The sequence below is a fragment of the Heptranchias perlo genome, chromosome 36, assembly GCF_035084215.1.
Source record: "Heptranchias perlo isolate sHepPer1 chromosome 36, sHepPer1.hap1, whole genome shotgun sequence".
Taxonomy (NCBI): domain Eukaryota; kingdom Metazoa; phylum Chordata; class Chondrichthyes; order Hexanchiformes; family Hexanchidae; genus Heptranchias; species Heptranchias perlo.
Window position 1 is genome coordinate 15,982,945 of NC_090360.1, and position 24,705 is coordinate 16,007,649.

Consider the following 24,705-nt stretch of genomic DNA (forward strand, 5'->3'; position numbering starts at 1 on the left):
CCAGTCACATGACATGATGTACCGCCTCACCCTGTCACATGACATGTCGTACCTTCTCATCCTGTCACGACATGACGTGCCTCCTCATCCTGTCACATGATAGTACCAGGGGCATAGGCAGGGAGGCATTCAGGGCGCTCAAACACCCCCACAATTTCTATGACTTTTTTTAATCAGAACCCTCTTTTTTTATTCATTCATGGGATGTGGGCGTCACTGTTAAGCCCAGCAGTTATTGGCCATCCCTAATTGACCTTGAGAAGGCGGTGGTGAGCTTGCCTGAGACCACTTGATAGAAACAACTGATGTTCTTCCAGAGCTGGTCAATTCTGCAATTCAACCATTGAAACCAATAAGTTGGGCTTGTGCTTCTAAATGTTCACCGGAATATTGCAGTGAACCGTAGGGAAGTTATTGATGGACCAGCAACACATAACCAGCGCTAGGACTTCGTGCTTTAGAGTTCTTGTCCGACAGGACTGTATTTTTTTGCTTTACTTGAATTGTTAGATTAATGGAAGTAATAATGTTTCAATTTCCTGCCTACACCATTGGATAGTAATCTATTACCATCTTCAGTAGGTGGACATGGTGGACACTGGTAGCCTCCATAACCAAAGGAAACCCTACTGCACCATAATGACAGATAAATAAACACTCAACATGGACTATTTATAACAGTTTATACTTTAGATGAGCCAAGTGAAAAGCTTTTATATGAAATGCAGATGAATACAACCTGTTCGAGCTCTGTTCTGTTCTTTATGAAGCCACCTGAGCCTCTCAGGTAAAGTACTTCAAGCCACCTGTCACTCCATATGTTGCAGCTTAAATAGAAAGTTTAAAGATTGCAGTTTGTACTAATTAGTTTTACAAGAGAGCACACTTTATACATTAAGGTCAAGGCAGCTTGAAGAACACAACAGTTTAGAAAGCAAATAAAACTACGTGGCATCGTCTGTAAAGTAACCAATCTTTTGTCAGATGTATAACATCATACTGGGGACGAAGGCCCCTTTCAAACTTTCGCAAAAGGGATAAGATTATGGCTACACATTTTGCCTTCATAAGCGATGGGAAAACAATATAGTCCAGGATTCACAGTCCCGGTTTAGCCCAATCCAACTCTTGAAACCACATAGATGCATTTAAGGGGAAGCTAGATAAGTATATGAGGAAGAAAGGAATAGAAGGATATGCTGATAGGGTTCGATGAATTAAGGTGGGAGAAGGCTCATGTGGAGCATAAACACAGGCCTGTTGGGCCAAATGGCCTGTTTTTGCACTGTAATTTCTATGTAATTCTATGTAGTTAGTTATTCTGAGCTATTTGCACCAAAAAGTAAATCTGGAGCAGTACTTCAAACTAAAGCATGGCAGTAGACCAAGGTAGGCACAGGTCCAAACTAATGAATGGAAAATCTACAACTGATGTCAGGAAGTTCTTCACACAAAGAGTAATCAAAATGTGGACTTCTGGGTATGGCAGTGGAAGCAAAAACTCTATGATTGTTGAAAAAGTTGGGTGCGAGGAGAGGGTCTTTCTAGATGGGTGACCTAAGATGAGCCAAATAATCTGTCTCATCTGCTTCTGACATGTATCCTGGAGAACTGCTGTCATTCATGTACACGGACAATGGTATCAATGCAACACTGAGTCAGGCCATGGTGCAGACCGTAATTGGATTGTGAATACGTTGGAAGTGCTTTCAAGGCAGACTAGATAAAAGTGTCAAGAAATGCCAATTGTTTTGATAGTGATTTGCTACAACTTGCATTGATTATACTGCATGTCAAGTGTATACTTTGGCTCATTTCAGGGCTACTCCAATGTGCAACATAATCAGAGTATGGCTTCTGAAGCAACTTACTTAATACACAGATGTCTAAATATGTAAATAGTCTGAGATTCACCTTACAACAGAGCCATTGTCTGTTGTGTTTCTAGTGAAAGGCTGGAGGTAGTGCAGTTTCATCTTTTTCCATGCTGATGTTTTGCCACTTTTTCAATGAGGAAAGGGGAAACCTGTTGAAACTCAGTGACTAACTCAGTTGCAAAGCAACATGAGCAAAGATTAGCCAGTGCCATAGTATAAAATGCCCAATCGCCCACTTATTCACGAGCCTACACTGCATATCTGCAATAAATTGTTATCCTTCAACCGAAATTTTTACGCTGTCTCCAGTTACATATCCCAATTTCCTGAAACCTGCACATATCAAGGAGACATAATCTGAAACTGATTTAGTTTCATTGACATAAACTTAGAAATGTATCCCATGTGAGTGACAAGAAATCAATTTAAAGACGTGTCGCTTTAACATTAGGTGTGGAATCAGATGGTGTCCCCAACAGTTGAATAACACATTGCTGACACTCACTGTCCAGGCTCTCACATGAGGAATTGACCCCTTGAGCAAGGCATCAGAGGGTGGTCAGCATTTGTCAAACCATAAGACACGTGAGTCAGTGCCTGCAGGAAACGAGGGAAGAAAACAGAGGGGGGAGAAAATGGTAATTGGCTTTTGGCTTCCTGATCAATATCCTGTAGAGGGTCAAATTTCCCTCGTTCATAACTGACGGAGGAAAATGTGTCCATTTCATGTCCTAATCAAATAATCTAATGTGTTTAGTCCTATTAACTCAATGATACGCTGTACAGAAAAACTGTTTCAAGAATATAAATTAAAGAGGGTTTATACATGTCAGAATATGTTAGTGTCAATTGGATTCTGCCCCTGTCTCCCCCAGGACTCAAGCAATGCTCGGTAATTCATTCAGGACCTCACATGATCGCAGCAGCCTATTCTGTTTAATTCAGGGTTTTTAATTCCGTCCAGAGGTCATCTTTACTTAAATGTGTTACTGCCATGTCACTCCCTCCTGCTGATCCATTATTCTCTGTGTATCAGATTAATATGAGATGTCATCAATATCGGTTGACAGACCAACTCATTATTACTGTGCTTTTGTTTCCACTCATGCTGACTGAAGCAATGATACATGACTGCCTACTGTTAACAGCCTTGTTAAAGACACAGTCCGATCTCTGGCCGCTCTTGTTCATGTGAACTAATGTGCAGTCTATAATATATCTGTTTTGTTTTGACAAACCATCAGTGGCAAGAATAGAATTCCTTTGTAAATAAAATGTAGTAATATACCCACTCACGATGCACCACTAACACTGTTACTTTAGGTCATTGCCCTGTCAGGTGAACGGTACAATAGATCTTGTGCCCCTCAGCCTGTGGTTGGAGGGTACAATGGAGCCTATGCCTCCATGTGAACAGCACTATACGATCGGTGTCCCTCTGAGTGTCAGGTGGAGGGCACAAATGGAGCCTGTCAAATGGAAAAGCACCATGATATCCGTCTACCTCTGCCCCAATTATTTCATCAAATGGTTAGCAGTAGACCCTGTTTTTTAGACAGCTTTTTCACAATATAATATTTGCTAGTTTTGTCCTTCCCTCAACTCCAGAATAGCATCTCCTGTTTTCTTAATAAGACTATTTGTACTGATCCAAAGTAAGCACAAAGCACCTTGTACGTTGACATATTTATTATATTTTATTTGGCGCACTTGAAACTACAAGTGAGACGGTGATGCTTTGACACGTACTGCTAGTTGCGCACTGTCCATTCCCCTCATGGTGAATTCTCAATCTCAACTGTGTCATCAGGGGAATGACAGAGCGGAAGCAAGGGATTTCCCACAGGGAAGGAGGGAAGATTAATGAGCAGGTCAACCCTGGGTTCTTTCTAATGGTTGGTAACAGAGCAGTGTTACCTTTCCTCCAGCCTTGGCCAGAGAGTGAAATATAACATGGAGAGAGCCAGAAACTGAAAGGAAAAATAACAAGAAAGACTTGCATTATATATAGCGACCTCAGGGCCTCCCAAAGCGCTTTACAGCCTATGAAGTACAGTCACTGTTGTAATTTGGGAAACATGTAAGCTAATCAGGACACAGCAAGATCCCACAAACAGCAACTACATAATGACCAGTTAATCTGTTTGTTGAGAAATAAATACTTGCCAGGACCCTGCTCTTCTTTGAATCGCATTGTAGGTTCTTTTGTATCCTTCATGAGAGGGTAGCTAAGGCCTTGGTTTAACATCTCATCTGAAAGACAGCACTTCCTCAGTACTGTACTGGAGTGTGAGCCTAGATTTTGTGTTTAAATCTCTGGAGTGGGGCTTGAATCCACAACCTTTAGGACTTAGAGGCAAGAGGGCTATCCACTGAGCCACAACTAACACCGTCGGCTGGAATGAAATCTGGACTGTACACTGATACACTAACTCCCTTCCACATAGTGGGGAGGGGGGCGGTGGGAAATGAGGGCATTCTCCCCAGCTATTCATCACACAATAGGTTCCAAATATTACTCTGGGGAGTGCTGAGTAAGGAATGACTTGAGTTAAGAGGACTGTTATTCAAATAAAGTCTCCATTTGGTAAATCCTTTCAGATGCAGAATGTTACTGGTGGTGTGGATCCACATGTACTGGCTATTATCTGGTACCCTGACTAGTTGGCCATTCCTCCATGGGTGAGCCTAGACAGTGAGCGTTGGAAAGCTATTCTATATGGAGGCATCGCAGCTGAGCCTGATAGCCATTGTGCAGCAGGTGGGGGGAGAGGGTGGCTGTCACCAGATTGTGATCCGTAGCAGGAATCCTAGATAAATTACTGCTCTTTAGACCAGGATACCAAACCCAAGAGTTGCTCCTCTATCAGTGCCTGAGACCATCCAATCGAGTGCAGCTCATTTCTAACTTAGTGCAGTTATGAGATGAATCAAAACTCCTTAGATAAAAATAGGTTTTAACAAAAGATATCACCGCACGTGTTTGTCAACACATGTAACAAGATGGCTGAACATGTTCAGGTGGATGTAAAAGATCCCATGCAGGAAACCACTCAGGGATCCCATTAGTTTGCAGAGGGTGCTGCTGATTTGCATTATAACAACGGAGCCTTGGGCCTATTTAGCAACAAATGTATTTTCAGAGATTCTTTTTAAAGTTTTTTTTTAAAAAAGCAAGCATTGAATCTTAGCTGGGTCTCTGCACTTGGCCTCATCACTCTTGGGATGAGGAGGGGAGAATCCAGGGTTGTTGCTCCAGATCGCTACCTAGTGGCTTCAGCTGGTAAGTGCACCTGTGTGGACCTAGGATGAGAACAGTGGGGGGGCGGGGGTTGTGATGCCTTCCATGTTCAAATAGTCTAGGTAGAGTGCAAGTAAGTGGATATTTTTTTTTTTTTATTCGTTCACGGGATGTGGGCGTCGCTGGAAAGGCCGGCATTTATTGCCCATCCCTAATTGCCCTCGAGAAGGTGGTGGTGAGCCGCCTTCTTGAACCGCTGCAGTCCGTGTGGTGACGGTTCTCCCACAGTGCTGTTAGGAAGGGAGTTCCAGGATTTTGACCCAGCGACAATGAAGGAACGGCGATATATTTCCAAGTCGGGATGGTGTGTGACTTGGAGGGGAACGTGCAGGTGGTGTTGTTCCCATGCGCCTGCTGCCCTTGTCCTTCTAGGTGGTAGAGGTCGCGGGTTTGGGAGGTGCTGTCGAAGAAGCCTTGGCGAGTTGCTGCAGTGCATCCTGTGGATGGTGCACACTGCAGCCACAGTGCGCCGGTGGTGAAGGGAGTGAATGTTTAGGGTGGTGGATGGGGTGCCAATCAAGCGGGCTGCTTTATCTTGGATGGTGTCGAGCTTCTTGAGTGTTGTTGGAGCTGCACTCATCCAAGCAAGTGGAGAGTATTCCATCACACTCCTGACTTGTGCCTTGTAGATGGTGGAAAGGCTTTGGGGAGTCAGGAGGTGAGTCACTCGCCGCAGAATACCCAGCCTCTGACCTGCTCTCGTAGCCACAGTATTTATATGGCTGGTCCAGTTAAGTTTCTGGTCAATAGTGACCCCCAGGATGTTGATGGTGGGGGATTCGGCGATGGTAATGCCGTTGAATGTCAAGGGGCGGTGGTTAGACTCTCTCTTGTTGGAGATGGTCATTGCCTGGCACTTATCTGGCGCGAATGTTACTTGCCACTTATGAGCCCAAGCCTGGATGTTGTCCAGGTCTTGCTGCATGCAGGCTCGGACTGCTTCATTATCTGAGGGGTTGCGAATGGAACTGAACACTGTGCAGTCATCAGCGAACATCCCCATTTCTGACCTTATGATGGAGGGAAGGTCATTGATGAAGCAGCTGAAGATGGTTGGGCCTAGGACACTGCCCTGAGGAACTCCTGCAGCAATGCCCTGGGGCTGAGATGATTGGCCTCCAACAACCACTACCATCTTCCTTTGTGCTAGGTATGACTCCAGCCACTGGAGAGTTTTCCCCCTGATTCCCATTGACTTCAATTTTACTAGGGCAAGGTAAGCTGCCAGCACCCATGTACCACACCACAGCAAGGATTGCGTGCTTTTAGGAGAGAAAATTGGCAAAAAAACCCAAACAAAACCAACACTGAACCCTTTTTTTGGCGTGTCACAGTACATCTTCTACATACTCTCTGCACCAACTGTCAGTGTCTGTGTCTGGTTTTCATCAAAGTCCGCAACTAATTAACTTGATTTATTGTGCTACAGATGCAGACTTCCTTCTCGTGCCATGTGGCATCTCTCTACTATAAACATTGATACAAAACCCAGCCACTCCTGTTTGTAACTGTATTCAACTAGGAGTGGGGATGGTAATCCGTCATTTGGCACAAGGGAGAGTTTTTTTTAAGCCTGGAGTACTCCTCCTGGGAGAGAATTCCTTCAAAAGGAAAATAATCTAAGGTCTAGTAACTCAGCGTGGGATATTTCCTGGTCTTCTGTACTGTTGGAAACAGGTCAAGAAGCACTTTATTTAAATAAGGAAAAATATTGGCTAAATAAAGTCCGCACATCATAACTGTTGTTAAAATCCAGAATCATCGAACCATCTCCTATTCATTCCTTCTATGGGGAAATAGCAGGGTAGTGGGACTAACTGGATAGCTCTTTCAAAGAGCTGGCACCAGCACGATGGGTCGAATGGCCTCTTTCTGTGCTGTATGATTCTATGATTTTCCTGGCACCTTTAAATTGTGGAATAGTTCCTCCATTCCCCCTATAACCTACAGACTTTTAAAAGCAAGCTTGTCATTATCTTAAAATGATAAAGGGACTCAATAGGGTAGATACAGAGAAACTATTTCCTCTGGTGGGGGAATCCAAAACAAGGGGGCATAATCTTAAAATTAGAGCTGGACCATTTAGGAGTGAAATCAGGAAGCACTTTTTCACATAGTGGGTAATGGAAATCTGGAACTCTCTTCCCCAAAAGGCTGTGGATGCTGGGTCAATTGAAATTTTCTAGATTGAAATCGATAGATTTTTGTTAGGCAACGGTATCAAGGGCAGGTTAATGTAGTTGAGGTACAGATCAGCCTTGATCTGATAGAAGGCTCGAGGGGCTGAATGGCCTACTCCTGTTCCTATCTTCCTATCTAACCATTCTTTCCTGATTTGCCTTGTGTTCTCTCCTACTTTTTTCAACCTTGATGATGTTTTGCATTGTGGACCTTCGCTTAGGTTTCTTAATTAAAAAAAAAATCAAACTGACTAAGGTTTCTCATTTTGTTTGACAGGGAGGGCAGTGGTTTTGGAAAGTGATAGGCATAACTGAATTGTGTTTATCCACACACTTTGTGACAACGTAATCCCAACAAACATTATAGTGCTGCAAAAATGTCAGCTATTGCTCGCACTTGATATCATGATACATGTCACCCTGACCTTTTCCGAGCACTTTTCCTTTCCTTTGAACAAAGATTCCTTTTAATTTTAGTACCTCCCCCGCTCCCTATGATTTCCTACCCTCCCTTTCTGAAAGTGCTGACCTACAGGCACTGGTTGGTTCTCTACTGGTTTACCAGCATGGCCACTCTTCATGTATGAACCTGGAGAGGAAGTGTCAGCAGGGTTTTTCCCTCATAGCCAAGCCCAATCCTGTCCTCGCTGATGTTCACACGTGCACGCTTTCCAGCAAAAGCCACCAGCTACCTTGGTCAATTCTTTACCCTTCTTATCCCACGGTACTGAAGCTAATTGTAACCCCAGTACTGGCACATTGTCTGAGGTCAACCAACACAGTACAGACCAGAGATCAAACTAAGAAGTACCTATGTGGCTCAGTTCCACACTGAGCAGTGCATTTAGCCACTAGGGCATCAGTGGTTCCCTTTGCTAACTATACAGTATAGTTGAGATCGATAGATGTTTGTCAGGTAGGTATATCAAGGGATATGGAGCTAAGGCAGGTAAATAGAGCTGAGGTACAGATCAGCCATGATCTAATTGAATGGCAGAGTAGGCTCGAAGGGCTGACTGGCCTACTCCTGTTCCTATGTTCCTACAGTATAATGTAAGCACTCTCAAACTTTTATTTATAATGCCAGGATACCAAGCAAAAATATAATGGGACTATTTGAAAAAAAATAAGCTATTTTTTGTTTGGACTCTCCATTTCTCCTGTTAACTGGCGTGTAATTGCTTTTAATTCTTTCCCAGCTCTCGATTATGGTCAATGTTGCATTTCCCTAATGGTTCAGTGACTTGAGTAGCTGAACCATGTAGGCCAGCAAGGTCCCAGCTTTGATCCACAATCTGTACTGAGTCAGCTGAGGCAGTAGGAGTACTGTAATTGTCCTCAGTGTCCTTGGCTTAGGGAGAGTTAAATCAGGCCGTGGTCCCGCCAATGATCACCGTTCAGCAACTCCTGCATGGATGTTGAACGAGGACAAGACCTGGCTCAGCTGTGTTGCCTCTCCCAGTTGAATAGCCTGCCAACACTCAGTGTAATGGCTGTTTAGACAAGGCACTGCTGAGTATCTGGGGCTACAAGGGAATCACACCTCTGCAAGGAGTCAATGCCTTCAGGAAAGACAGAGAGCAACAGTGGTAAAAAAAATCTTAATGTTTGTTGCGATTGAGGCAACATTAGATTAATATCAGAAACACATTGGTAATTTTTAAAAATTAGTTCAGATTTATTTTGCGGTTTAGTGAGCCTTGACATTCCTTCTACTGAAAGAGAACCATAATTTCCTGCTGGGAACCAGTGATTGACAGATTACTGTCCAATAGGGATGAATATTTGTCCTGACAATGTCTCAAATCGTCTTTTCATCGCCTTTCCAGGTAGAGCAGGTACAGCTGAAAGACAGTGCCACGAATCGACCTGACCGGAGCTCAGTGATCAGAGAGAGACTACATCGCAAAACATTACCTGAGATCCCTGCTGTGACTCGCAGAATCGGCAACCACAAAGGTAATCTTTTGAAACACGGGGTCTCGATAACGCTGTAAGAAAGTCGCTCAGTGTGTCAGGTTTTATAAAATCTCTGCACCCAGGAGGGTGATAGGCTGTTCCAAGCATGAAAGAACAGGAGATGCTATAAGCCAGCATGTATGCCAGAGCAATCTGGAGATTTTAACATATGACAGATCTTGTTAACTCACTCTGTTGAGTAATCTTAAATGCTGACTGGAGATGGGGAGACAATACTCCAAATCATCTCATTCTAAAGGTACAGATACACCTGTTCAATGGCAATATGCCCCTTAGTGAGCCCCCAGTTTAAACATGGTTTAAATCGTCAGTGGATGTCATTGAGAGATGAGTTGAAGACGGAATTCTCCCATCATCTTATCGTCATCTATCCAGAAGACTACTTGATGGGACAGACTTTAAGCACTGCGTTTGTATAAGAAGTACTTTAAAATAAAGTTCTCACCTCTTCTCCTGGGGTTGTTATTGAACTGTGCAGTATTAGTAATAAAGGTCCTTCTGAAATTCCTTTGCCTGATATTTGACCAAAGGCTTGATTAATTTAACTGGGTTAATGATTTCATCAAAATAGCAGACAGACTTTCTTATGTACGTGTTAGTTTGTCTGTTACTAATATTGAATAGCGTGGTTTCAGCCGCCTGAAGGAGTTGGCTCATGTTGGGGTAGCTTTTCACATGCCTGGTATTTCATCCAAGTGGCAGTTCTTCAGGCATGATTTTAGTCAGTGAGTCCTCTCGGACTATCTGGGCATTATAGCTGACCCCGATCCTGTCCAGCACAAGTCATCAGGAATGATCAGGCATGAAGGTCTCCTTGGACAATTTCCCTCCCTATTCAAGGGGCATTGAGACCAAATGTAGTGTCTTACTGCGGTCCAGGGAGAGATCAGCTAATTCAATACAGAGAGGGGATCAGACTTGGGACTCTCCTGGTCACTCATTGGGTAAGCTTATTGAGCCAAAGGGAGAAACTGAGTTAAAACACTTTTGCAATGTGCTGACTGTTTGGATCAAGTATTCCCAGGTCAGGTTTTGCACAACCAAATGCATATTAGAAATTCCTGTACTTTGCCCCAACACTCTGTCTGAACCCTCAGCCTCTGTGTAAATGTTTCCATTTCACACACCAGACATCCATGTGGTCCTTTGCAGCGAGACTGCCAATTCAGGATAAAAATCCTGCTGTGCCACTTCTGAAGCGGGAACGCTTAGCGGGAAATTGGCAGCTCCCAGCCCTTGAGTTTGCATCCATGAGAGTTAATGGGTGGAAAATCCCAGGCTGGTAGTGTGCAATTTCCTGATATGTGTTCCTGGCCATGCAACAGGAATGGGGCAGCTGGGATTTTCTAACCCTTAATGCCAATTTGTGTTGTGAACCAAGAGTCACTACGGACTGTGTTGACACTGCTTAAAATAATTTCACGTTAATTTATTTCTTTCGTTAGTTTCAGTTAGGGCCTCACAAATGCAGTCCTAATGCACTTTCATCATTTATACATTGATTGACTGTATGGTAAAGTGTGGTTCTACATGTACAGAAGTAAAATGTTTTCACTTTGTGACATTGGTAAATGCAGTGCAAACACCACTGGACTCACAATAATTACGACATTGATTTTTTTTGTATTTTAATCTGTAATCAATAATCTAAAGATCACTGCAGAAGGTTGACTCTGCACTAATCTACTTCTGTGCGACCCTGATTTATTTAATCAATTTATTGGCTAATTTTTATCTGATTTCTTTTGAATGCTTTCCTGGTTCTTGAAATTCATCTTATTGCACATAAAAATCATTGTGTTAATCAGTGGTAATTGGGATCATAATAGTAAGAAGACTTATCTCATATGGTAATTGCACTTGCATGCTATTAATTCAGTGACTCAGTAAAGTGATGCTCTTTTCGTCAACAGCTTTGAGTTGACATGAAAATTTTGTACTGATTTTTTCAGGAGAGAACAGGGTTCCACAGACAACAGAAGCAGGCATTGATTTGTGGCTGTCGAGCAGGTCCCTTAGTTACCAGACTTCCTCCCACTCAGGGTCCATCATAAAGAGCTTCAGCAGAGACTATGTCCCAAGGTACAGCAGTGTCACACCTTTTGCTGTGGTTCCAGATGCTAATGGAAACTACAGTGTTTCCAAGCCTCTTATGGGAATTTCTTCCTATAGCCAGCACCTGTCAAGGTCTAGGGAGTTCCTAAATGGCAGATCGCAGCAGATGGTTCTGGGAAACAAGGAAGCCCTCAGTTCTTCAGAAGCTTGCATCACTTCAGCACTAGATGCCTATGGAAGAGTCAAGGAGGGGCAAGGCAGGCTGCAGAGACTGGAAAGTGCGATGCCATTGGAGGGTAAGTGGAACTGCAGGTGGAATTCTCACGTTGAAAATAATCTGCATCAAGCTCACCACTTGTCCAGTGAAACCAGGCAATGCTGGCTCCCCTTGGGGATTGGCTTCAGTCGGGCCCTCTAAGTCAGGCTCCAATTTTCTCTGGTTGTATTCTTCTACCTCAGGATTAAGGTTTTGGAGGAAACTGATTTTCAAATATTGTAAAAACTAAGGTGCTCTATTTGTTCCTTTTTCACAATCTATCCAAACCTCTTCTTGTGACTTAAGGGAAGGTACTGTTGTTTAATTCTTCCTTTTTTGGGTTTGATTTCTGTGACTTTACTCACCCGGAACGATCTGCCTGACTGACTGCCCTTTAGCCATTATCGGTCATTGTGGTTATGATTGTGAGGCGTTACTTCCTAATTGGCTCTCTAGCTGGTCTAAGCAGGAAGGTTTTACTAACGGGGAGGAAATTAAAGTTGACTTGAGAGAAAAGTAATCTATCCAGCAGTGAACCTACCTCCTTCAGAGTCAAGATGCTGAAATAAATGTGACCTGGCCTGTGCTCACTGTGCTGATCTCAGTTGGAGCAGTAGTTGGGTACCACAATTGACATCAATGATCTTGGGCTCGGGGAGGAAAGAAATCAGCCCGGCTTTGAATCACTATCCAGTGATCACTGTTGGGTGAGAATGGGATTGGGCTCAGCTCTGATGATCCCCATGAAAACTAGCTTGTTGTCACTCACTGTCTAGGCTCACACATGAAGAACGGCCATTTGGGCAAAGTATGTGGTCACTGCTAATGGAACCATATCCCAGCATAGGTCAGCATCAACGACAAAGAGAAAGAAAAAGGAGGGGGGGTGGTAATCTATTAATATAGTCAGCTGTAAATTGGAAATGAGTAAACAATGCTCATTTGTGATGGAGCAGAGCATCAGGAGAGAGGTTTGAAGTATTTGGCCTTTGATGACAAAAGCATTATTCTAATATTGTGGCTCTGAACATGGCAATAAAAGCCAAGTTAAAAAAGCACAGTTTTCTGGCATTTCTAAAGCATTTGGGATGTTACTTAAGCGATTGTATAGAAAAGACATCGAGTACTATCCATTGGGCCCGAACATCAATAGATCTTTGATCCCAGTGGTTTTAAATATGGGCACATCTTGGGTGCCTTCTGTAACGTGGGGAGGGGTGGGAGAAGTGACGGAAGTCCGCTGCTTGTGGCAATCTTGTCAGCCCCGGTGAGAAACAAGCTTTAATGGCGTATTGGCTTCCTTTCCAAGAGAATTGATCTGCTGGAAGGATTTCTTTTGGGGTCCAGGCCAAGAACCAGGCTCGAACCACCAGTAGGGATGCACTTCCATTGACCGTGAGGTCAGTACTCCTCCTTTCACCCGGTGTACTAATCCCCAGTAGATCCCAAGCCATGGGCCATGGATACTTCTGGCTTGGGAGTTCCCTCCCTCTAGCTACGTCCTTGCTGATGCAGGGGCCTTGTTTGAAGTGGATGGATGTTCTGCTCCAAACAAGACCCCCAGGCATACAAGCAGCAGAGGCCCAGACTTGACGTATCTAGGTGCCAGACTGTTTTGTTTGTCTTCCATCACACTCCTATGTGATTTTACAATGGGAATGTGGCCGAATCCCTATGGAAAATTCGGGGCCGTACCCTCGCTGTTTACTTTTGAGGGGTGGAAGAGATAGGGGGATAAAATTGGTCTATGCAAGTCCCACAAAATGGGCTGTCAGAAAATCAGCAGCCAGTTTCACATCGTGTCCAATCTTCTTTTCCATTGAAATCAATGGAAAACAAAATCGGACACATTTTGCACTACTTGTGTAGACCAATTTCACCCCAGTTGTGCAGATTGGTGTGTTAAACTGCATTAAAGTTATGCTGTGGGAGGTTCTAATGAGCTGATTTGTTTATTGTGATTTATATAATCATACTGAATAAAGAGCGCCGAGAGTTACAGCTAGGGACGTTGGATCCAACTTCATGTGCACTGCAGAAAGCCAAGAACGTGTCCTATTTGGTTTCTTGATGGCCCCGCAAAAATTATTAATAAGAGGGGTGATTCTGTGATCTGCCGATCCCGGGAGAGCAGCTCTCGGAGGCAGCGTGCCTCAACTACGGATGCACAGTCCCCAATTGGATGTAAAATTACTGATGTGCAGCCTGTGCGGACAGTCATGGGCTGCAGGTCTGAGATTTCTCGAGATGTCCTCCTTGTGTGGGCAGTTCCCCGCAACTGCTTGGCATGTGGGAGTCTGAAAATAAGGAAATGTGCTGGATCCCTGTTCCAAATATCAAATTCCACAGGCTCTTTACCAGGCTGCAAATTTAATATAAAAGCAGCACTGATGGAAAATCTGATGCAAATTGTGAATGCTTGTCAATCACAAATGGCCCTGTGTCACCACAATTCCTGTGAAAATCAGTGCCATTACTTTTCAAGTGAAACTCAAAGTCCGATAGAGGAACAGAGCTTGAGACTCAACCCACATGAACATGACAGCTAGACTTATCCATCTAAATACCTCACATCCTGGGCAGTCATTGATTCGACATTACCTGGATTGCAGACCGTGCTTTGGAAACTGGGCTATCTCACATCACAGTCTTGGTTCAGGACCAGACATCTCACCTTGTTCAGCCATGTCACTCACCTTTAGCAGTAAAATCCTGCTGATAAGGCTCTGGGTCTTTGTGTTGTCCATAGAGGTCACACGGGCATATAACGGAGCCTCCCGAGAGCCAGACTGACCTGATTTCGCTGGTTTATCTTGATGTAATGCTTTGGGTTTACTTTTTCTATTTTTGTTTTAATATCATATACTTCTATAAGGTCTCCCCTCAGTTCCTCACCTGACGAAGGAGCAAAGCTCCGAAAGCTTGTGATTTCAAATAAAGCTGTTGGACTATAACCGGGTGTTTGTGCGTCTCCTTACATTTGTCCACCCCAGTCCATCACCGGCATCTCCACATCATGGCCTTTTTTCAAGGCCATGAGCTCCAGTATCTTTAATCTACTCTCAAGCCTCTGATTCTGAGGATTAGGCTCATGACTCTGAACGTCAGAGCTTGAATTGTTCCCTTATATCTTTGTGACCAAAACTGGACTCGGTACTCAAGAGGCAGTGTGACCAGGGACATAACCTTATCTTACTTATGGATTTGCAATATAGTTCAGCAATCTGTTTGCCTTGAAAGAAGCAAGGTTATCATCAGCCAGCAACGCCTGATCGGCCGCAGCCATCGAGAGGTCACCAGCAATATTTATAGCATTGTTACATCTACCTGGCAACAGCTGTGGGATGTGTCTTTGCAAAGCCTTGGTCAGCAGACACGTGTGGAGCTCTGCCATCTGCTACAGGAACACCTGCGGCTAATGCAACATAGAGCTGACACAACAACTGACAAAACTGGTTGGCTGTGGCTTCAAGCCTGCACGTGGGGCTTTCTTTTGCCTTCCTTTTGTCTGTCACTTCTTAATCTCCTGCCCCTTCAGCTTGGGCAAAAGCTGTTAATGAGTTGAGATGCTTCATTAAGGTGTTAGCTTTGGCTCAGTGGTAGCGCCCTCGTCTCTGAGTCAAAAGGTTGTGGGTTCATAGTCCTGCTCCAGGGACTTGAGCAGAAAATCTAGATGGACACTCCAGTGCAGTACTGAGGTCACACTGCTCTGTCGGAGGTGCCGCCTTTCACATGAGATGTTAAACCGAGGCCTCAGCTTCCCTCTTAGGTGGATGTAAAAGATCCCATGGCACTATTTTGAAGAAGACCAGGGGAGTTCTCCCTGGTGTCCTGGCCAATATTTATCCATCAACCAACATCACTAAAACATTTTATCTGGTCATTATCACATTGCTGTTTGAGGGACCTGGCTATGCGCAAATTGACTGCCTTTCCTATATCACAAAAGTGACTACACTTCAAGAAGTTATTCATTGGATGTAAAGCACTTTAGGACGTCCTGAGGTCATATAAATGCAAATATTTCTTTCTCCAGAAATTTTGTTCCCCTGTTTTGACACTCCTCTTTGATTGTCCCCACCATTTTAAATTTCACTCGCACACAAATTTTCTCTCCCACCACAACTGTGCTCCCATCACTCGCCCCAGCCTGCACCTGGATCTGTGAATAATGACTCAATGGGCTTACCCAAGAAGTTTGAGTGCTATTAGCACATTGCCACTCAAGCAGGATTAGTATGAGTTCTCACCCTTTTAGATACGATTTGCATCAGCAGAAGAAAATCAGCCCTGACAAGTGCCAAGTTTACTAACACTCACAGATCTCTTTCAACCTCACCTTCAGAGAGTCTGCACAAAGTACATCAGACATTTTGTGCAGAGCAAAATTGCACAAAATGGCTGTGTTTTCAGTTGAGGGAAGAATGTTGGCTAGGACACCAGGAGATCTTCCTTTATTTTAAATGGCGCCATAGGGTCTTTAACATCCACCCAAATCACGGGAAGAGGCACAAGCAAGGCCTCAGTTTGCCATCACAATCCAAGGATGGAACCTCAGGGCTCCCTCAGTACTGCACCAAAGAAAGTGTCAGCCTAGATTATGTGCTCAAGTCCTGGAGCAGGGATGAATTTATAATCTGCTGACTCAAAGGTGAGAGTGCTACCAACTAAGACAAGCTGAAATGATTTCTTCCAATATGGAGTACACCTGCTTGTCTTAAATTTACTTTTCATGGTTCTGCCCATTTACAGATTTTATCTAAATCCTCTTGTCAGTTCCTGGCATTTTGTATCAGGCCCACAAAATTCAGAATGTACCTTTGGTTCATATCTCGATTTTTCATTATGTCCTGATAAAACAAGAGGAGTGAACAATGGATCAAGCTCCATTAACTTTCAATTTTCTTTTTCTTTCCGTCCCCTTGAGCTGCCTTTTGGCCATAACGAGAAATCATATTACAATATAATTCACTTTCTTCCACAGTGTGCAATATCCCTCAAGCTGGCTGACTGAGTTTAAGATGTGCAATTTACGATACAGAATTGGTGTCATCGGTTTTATATGCTTTACTCTCAGTCTTTTCAGGATATACATTCAGGTGATACTACATGGAAACACTAAAGTGAGTTTAACCAATTTACCTAAGACAGAACAATCTTGATTTTGTCACGTGGCTGGTGACTTGGGTTCAGTGTTTCGAATATTGCCCATCCTTCTCATGTCATTCACATTAAACTTCACAATCACACCATCAGGTAATTCATCCAGGACTAGGTAGTCTTTAAATTCAAACAACTCCTTCACATTTGGAGCAGTAAAATGCTGCTAAACCTTTTGACCAGCTCTTCAAAGCAGTTCAATTCAGCTTCGTTCCTGATTTTGCGTGGACCGATGATTCAGCATTTCAGGGGGAATCACCACTCTGGATCCCATGAGGAGCTGCTCTGACATGTGGGAGCCACATTTCCTGATTTTGCTAATTTTAAGGGGTAAGTGCACGATTAAAAGTGGTGTCAAGTAGGTAGAAAGTGCTACCAGACTATTCAATGCATGTTTAGTTGTGCTTTGAGGATTCCTAGCCTTCCAAAAATGGATTAGCGAAACATTAATTAAAAAAGAAGTCGATTTTGCTTGTTAGGTTGATTAATGTTTAGAGGGATTCATTTTGGTAGGAAGAATGAGGAAAGGCAATATAAACTAAATGGTACAATTTTAAAGGGTGTGCAGGAACCAAGAGACCTAGGGGTGTACGTACACAAATCTTTAAAGGTGGCAAGACAAGTTGAGAAGTCTGTTAAAAAGGCGCACGGGATACTTGGCTTTATAAATGGAGGCATAGGGTACAAAAGCAAGGAAGTTATGCTAAACCTTTATAAAATATTGGTTAGACCCCAGCTGGAGTATTGTGATCAATCCTAGGCACCACACTTTAGGAAGGATGTCATACCTCAGAGATGTGGCGATGCCGGTGATGGACTGGGGTTGACAATTGTAAACAATTTTACAACACCAAGTTATAGTCCAGCAGTTTTATTTTAAATTCACAAGCTTTCGGAGGCTACCTCCTTCCTCAGGTGAACGATGCCACATCGTTCACCTGAGGAAGGAGGTAGCCTCCGAAAGCTTGTGAATTTAAAATAAAATTGCTGGACTATAACTTGGTGTTGTAAAATTGTTTACAATACCTCAGAGAGGGTGCAGAGGAGATTTACTGGAATGGTACCAGGGATGAGGGACTTCAGTTACGTCGAGAGACTAGAGAAACTGGGGTTGTTCTCCTTAGAGCAGGGAAGGTTAAGGGGAGATTTGATAGAAGTGTTCAAAATTATGAAGGGTTTTGATAGAGTAAATAAGGAGAAACTGTTTCCAGTGACAGAAGGGTTGGTAACCAAAAGACACAGATTTAAGGTAATTGGCAAAAGAACCAGAGGAAGAAAAAATTTACGCAGCGAGTTATTATGATCTGAAATGTGCTGCTTGAAAGGGTGGTGGAAGCAGATTCAATAATAACTTTCAAAAGGCAAGAACGAAGCTGAATTGAACTGCTTTGAAGAGCTGGTCAAAAGGTTTAGCAGCATTTTACTGCTCCAAATGTGAAGGAGTTGTTTGAATTTAAAGACTACCTAGTCCTGGATGAATTACCTGATGGTGTGATTGTGAAGTTTAATGTGAATGACATGAGAAGGATGGGCAATATTCGAAACACTGAACCCAAGTAACCAGCCACATGACAAAATCAAGATTGTTCTGTCTTAGGTAAATTGGATAAATACTTAGAGTCATAGAGTCATAGAGTTATACAGCACGGATAGAGGCCCTTCGGCCCATCGTGTCCGCGCCGGCCATCAGCCCTGTCTACTCTAATCCCATATTCCAGCATTTGGTCCGTAGCCTTGTATGCTATGGCATTTCAAGTGCTCATCCAAATGCTTCTTGAATGTTGTGAGGGTTCCTGCCTCCACAACCCTTTCAGGCAGTGAGTTCCAGACTCCAACCACCCTCTGGGTGAAAAAGTTCTTTCTCAAATCCCCTCTAAACCTCCCGCCTTTTACCTTGAATCTATGTCCCCTTGTTATAGTACCCTCAACGAAGGGAAAAAGCTCCTTAGTATCCATCCTATCTGTGTCCCTCATAATTTTGTACACCTCAATCATGTCCCCCCTCAGCCTCCTCTGCTCCAAGGAAAACAAACCCAATCTTCCCAGTCTCTCTTCATAGCTGAAGCGCTCCAGCCCTGGTAACATCCTGGTGAATCTCCTCTGCACCCTCTCCAAAGCGATCACATCCTTCCTGTAGTGTGGCGACCAGAACTGCACACAGTACTCCAGCTGTGGCCTAACCAGTGTTTTATACAGCTCCATCAGAACCTCCTTGCTCTTATATTCTATGCCTCGGCTAATAAAGGCAAGTATCCCATATGCCTTCTTTACCACCTTAAAGGGGAAAAATTTGAAGGGCTATGGGGAAAGAGCAGGGGAGTGGGACTAATTGACCAGCTCTTTCAAAGAGCTGGCACAGGCTCAATGGGCTGAATGGCCTCCTTCTGTGCTGTATCAATCTACGATTTTATGATTCAAAATGATGAACTTGAGTAGTGTTCTACAGCTACGCAGTCAAATTAAAAATTGAGTCTTTTACTTCAGGTCAGAGTCAGTGTTAGTGAGCTTAAAAGAGAGAAGGTTTTGAAGTATCATTACAGTCTTAGGATGAGGCCTCAGAAAGCTCCTCGATTTATTCCATTGGCCAAAAATGGGGCATGGTGCAAAACCTGGGGAAAGGACACTATTTCTGCTGGTGTCTTGGCCAATATGTATCCCTCAAACTAACAACCCCAGAACGGATTATGTGGTCATTTATTTCATTGCTGATTGTGGGACTTTCCTGAGTGCAAATTGACTGCTGTGTTTGTCTATATTACAACAATGACTACACTTTGGAGGTAATTCATTGGCTGTGAAGTGCTTTGGGACTTCTCGAGGATATGAAAGGCGCTATATAAATGTAAATTGTTTTTCAAAAGGAACCAGACAGTAGAGGATGTGAACACTAAAAGGAATGGTGTTTATTTGGTTGGATGGGGGGAGTGTCAAAGGACTTGTTCCCCCCACATGGAAATTTTGATCTTATGAAGGTCTGATCCAAATCGAAATGTAATTTACTTGATTGCTCCGCTCCATCTTCAGTCACACAGTCTTCAGCTGTCTTGGCCCAAACTCTGGAACATTTTCCCTAAACCCCTCTGCCTTGCTACCTCTGTCTCCTCCTCTAAAGGCCTCCTCAAAGCCTACCACTTTGACCATTCTTTCAGCCACCTCCACTAACATCCCCTGCAGCTGCTCAGTGCCTGATTTCTCCTCTTTGAAGAGCTTTAGGACATTTTATTATGTTAAAGATGCTATAGAAATGCTAGTTGTTGTGGCTGATAACACTGGAGGATTCCCTCCATATAACATGCTGACCATAATTAATATAGATAGACACAAATCCAAGCTTCATTTCATTTCAACAATTTTGTAAAAAGAAGAAAGACTTCGATCTAAACAGTGTCTTTCATGATCTCAGGACATCCCAAAGCGATTTACAGCCAATGATGTACTTTTTTGTTGTGTAGTCACTGTTGTAATGTAGCAAACACGGCAGCCAATTTGTGCACAGCAAGATCCCAGAAACAGCACTGAGATAATGCCCAGATAATATTTCTTTTAGGTGTTGATTGAGGGATGATTGTTACACAGGACACCGGGGAAAACTCCCTTGCTCTTCTTCGAAATAGTGTCATGGGATCTTTTATGTCCACCTGGGAGGGCAGATTGGGTCTCGGTTTAACGTCTCATCCAAAAGACGGCACCTCCGACAGTGCAGCACTCCCTTAGTACTGTACTGGAATGTCAGCCTAGATTTTGTGCTCAAGTCCTTGGAGTGGGGACTTGAACCCACAACCTTATGACTCAAAGGCGAGAGTCACGGATAGCACCATTGTAGTTTGTCCTTGCAGCAAAGAAATACCATTTGGATGATGCAACTACCAAACAAGTCAGGAACTAAGAAGGGGATGTAACCATATTTCCCCCTGATCCCAAACTCACCACTAGTTACATGCGTATGGAAATCATGCGTGGGGATTTTCTGCCTCTGTAATCCTGGTGCACACTGGGGGAACACATCAGGAAATTCCAATGAAAAATCATGGATTAGGGGTATGAGATTTCACAATATGTCTTTCTGGCATGTACCAGCAGAACTGAAGTGGAAAATCACAGTCTATAAATTTACTGGGTGCAAACTCCTGCTATTTGTTCAAGAAATGTTCCTTATCACATAAATTCATTCAGTCACAAAATCTATGGCAATTTGAAAGCAGCCATTACATTGAAGTCCAATCTTCGCATTATTTGCCCATATACACAAGTGGTAGGTTCCCTGCACTCCGAGTTAAGCCAACAGCAAAGAACATCTGTTTAATAAAGGGACAAGAGTGAATTAGAATTTGTTTAAGGTATCCACAGTGCCCTAAAATTATTATATAAAACACGCATGAATGTTTTACATTGCGTTTTTATTTTCCTGGAAAATAAATATGCAACATAATTTTTTTTTTAAATTATGGTTCCATATTAATGCATCGAATGTGCACAGTTGAAAGGAGCAAAACAGCCATCATGTTGCAGGTGAGTCTCATGGTTCTTGAAGTCAATGAGAATTTAAATTGGTTGCCAGGATTTTCAGAAGGTTTGCAAACATCTTTTAGGAGATTTTTGCAGCTGTCATGTAGCTTGCAGATTAACGGAACGTCATTCGCTAGCGAGCAATAGAACTTGGGAGTGCTGACTTACAAACAGATGTAGCGCGGCTCTGAATTAAAATCAGTTAAGGTTCTAGCAAGTGTTGGATACATATAAATTTCCCATCCATCATCTAAACTGAACAGGTAGAGCACAGCCAATTCATGGGAGCTCATCTATAAACATGGTAAGGAGCTCGATCAACAGGCATTCAAAGTCTTGCTACTCTGCAAACTCTTTGTACATTATGCCTTTTTTAAAGCAAAAGACTGTGTTATTAATAGCCAATGTTCATCATCAATTTAAGCTGTCGAGCTGCTATTTCAGCACACTTAGGACATGAGCAGCCTGGAATATAGAGTACAGAGCTTTGAGTTGTCAATGAGTTCCTGATCTCAGTACATCACAGTACTGTGCACAAGGGATCAGTTAGAAGATTTATTTTTACATGGCAGGGTGTTAGGACATGGAATACGCTACTAGAAACAGTGCTGAAAGCAGAATACGTGGCAGCTTTTAAAACAGAAGTGGATAACTATTTGAAAAAGAAAAATTTAAAAGGGTATGGAAAAAAGGCAGGGGATGGAACTAATTGGATAGCACTTTTCAAGAGCCAGTACAGGCATTATGGTCAGTAAATTACAGAATGAACATTCTTTTAACTGAGAATCCTCGGTGAAGGATGAAGACCAATATCATAGGACATTATCAAAGTTGGAAAATACAGAAAAGAAAACAAAATAACATGAAGTAATGTTTAAATGATACTAAGTCTGGGCATTGCATTTCTCTTCTTCTTGCCTGTGGATTGCAAGAAGAAGAGAAAAGTGAGGGAGGTGAGGAGTTCCATGGTTCACGGGCCTTGGGAAATGATGAGTTACAGAGAATGCAGGGAAAAAGAAAAGTGTGAGAACGTATACTTGGAGTTTAGGAAGAACAAATGAAGAAAGTTCAAGGACCATAGTATTATTGATAAAACAGAGCAAGATATGCTGTGATAGAGAGACATCAGTAGTTTAATTGCAAACAAAAGCAACAAACCCGACATTAAAAGGTTATCATGGTTCTGTCCAGAATCTAGCCCACCACTAGATTCGCCCTCAAAGACATGTTCCTGCTGTCAGAATGCAGTGTAAAATGGTCCTTGATAGGTCACCTTTAGTGCTACTTCTTTGCAATTGCATCATTAACCTTTGCTTATTATTTAACACGTGTACATCCCGAGTCCTCAGAATTGTTATCATCAGCAAGGAACAGGTGATCAACTTTTGTGGAGAAGTTGTGTTCAACTGTACAACCATGTCCTTGGTGATGGTAACTGCTCCAGTTACTAGAGAACCATCTTTTCTTGTGACAATCTGCATTTGAGAGCGCAGTTCTGCTTCTTTGGCAACTTTCTTCATATATTACACACTTTGTTCTGCGCACTGCCTCTTGCAGTTAGGTTGTGGTCTTTTGCATCAAAGGCACACAGTCAGTGGGATAATGTACTTTTAATTGCTTTTCATTCCAGAAATAACAGTGCTGCGTTTTTGGAACATTTTGTTTTTCTTTGTCATCAAATATCAGAGGACACTTCAGAACATTAATTTAGCGTCCGCATCAATGTGTCATAAATCATTTGTCCCATAGCATACCATTTACATACTCCTCTCTACATTACATATCTATTGTATATTAAAAATGTTGTGTGCAGCATGCACTTCCTGCTTGTGTCACATTTACTTCCTGTCACACTTTATCTGTCACACTTTAGTGTAGCCTCTGAGCCACTGTGAGCAATGCCATGGGAAACCTGCGATAATACAAGAAGTAATTCTCACCAATTTGTCTCCCCTCGTCTCCTGGAAGTGTTGACAAATCAGTTGCTTGCACCTTCTTGTAGCTAGTCCAAGTGATCATATTCCCTTATGAGCATTGACATGCTATTTTATTACAGAGGGCATCACATTTTGCCTTTACCCATTGTACGTGCACTCACATTTCCAGCAGGTATCGGTGGATAACAATCAAAAGCATGAACTCTGGTCACTTTTCCCCTCTGTAACCCAGGGGTACTGAAACCAATCTCGCAGGCGCTCTACATTAGGAATAATAAAAATTCTTTATCATGTAATCTGAGTGAATTCTCTAAATGGCCTGAGATGATGGCATCCTGATGGCTTAGAAATAAAGGCTTTTACCCTGAGCTGTACAGGGAGGTTGCAGGCTCAATCCATGGCTTGTGTTGAGCCAGCTTATCTCATCCAGGGCCATGCTAGGGGTGCTACAATTGGCTGCAGTGTCCCTAGATTAGGAAAGGGAAAATTGGCAAGGGTTCTTGATCACTAAAAAGCAAACCTCACTGGAAGTGCATGTGAGTGGACGGATGCCAGATGATAACTTTATTGGGCTCGGCTGTGATATTTTCCACAAATTGGCAAAAGAACCAGAGTCGAGATGAGGAGAATTTTTTTTATGGAGCGAGTTGTTATGATCTGGAATGCAATGCCTGAAAGGGTGATGGAAGCAGATTCAATAATAACTTTCAAAAGGGAATTGTATAAATACTTAAAGGGGAAAAATTTGCAGGGCTATGGGGAAAGGGCAAGGGAGTGGGACTAATTTGATAACTCTTTCAAAGAGCCGACACAAGCACAATGGGCCAAATGCCCTCCCTTCTGCGCTGTATCATTCTATGATTCTCTATGATTCCGTGAGTTAAAAGAACCTCATGACACTCAATGTCATGTGTCACACATGAATACATGGCCAAAGCACCAGTGGGTGACCATTTTTTTTTTTATTCGTTCACGGGATGTGGGCGTCGCTGGCGAGGCCAGCATTTATTGCCCATCCCTAATTGCCCTCGAGAAGGTGGTGGTGAGCCGCCTTCTTGAACTGCTGCAGTCCGTGTGGTGACGGTTCTCCCACAGTGCTGTTAGGAAGGGAGTTCCAGGATTTTGACCCAGCGACAATGAAGGAACGGCGATATATTTCCAAGTCGGGATGGTGTGTGACTTGGAGGGGAACGTGCAGGTGGTGTTGTTCCCATGCGCCTGCTGCTCTTGTCCTTCTAGGTGGTAGAGGTCGCGGGTTTGGGAGGTGCTGTCGAAGAAGCCTTGGCGAGTTGCTGCAGTGCATCCTGTGGATGGTGCACACTGCAGCCACAGTGCGCCGGTGGTGAAGGGAGTGAATGTTTAGGGTGGTGGATGGGGTGCCAATCAAGCGGGCTGCTTTATCTTGGATGGTGTCGAGCTTCTTGAGTGTTGTTGGAGCTGCACTCATCCAGGC

At 43.2% G+C, this 24,705-nt stretch overlaps 1 protein-coding gene across 5 annotated transcripts in view; it reads left to right on the forward strand.

The window, feature by feature from the left end:
* Positions 1–24,705, forward strand: part of ptpn20 (protein tyrosine phosphatase non-receptor type 20) — a 283,839-nt gene that overhangs the window by 67,833 nt on the left and 191,301 nt on the right. For 4 of the 5 annotated variants that reach the window (XM_067972632.1, XM_067972634.1, XM_067972633.1 and 1 more), the window contains exons 6-7: positions 9,188–9,317; positions 11,291–11,689. In XM_067972632.1, coding sequence (XP_067828733.1) covers positions 9,188–9,317; positions 11,291–11,689 — 529 coding nt within the window. The remainder of the gene's footprint in view (positions 1–9,187; positions 9,318–11,290; positions 11,690–24,705) is intronic. The other variant, XM_067972635.1, reaches the window with a different exon arrangement.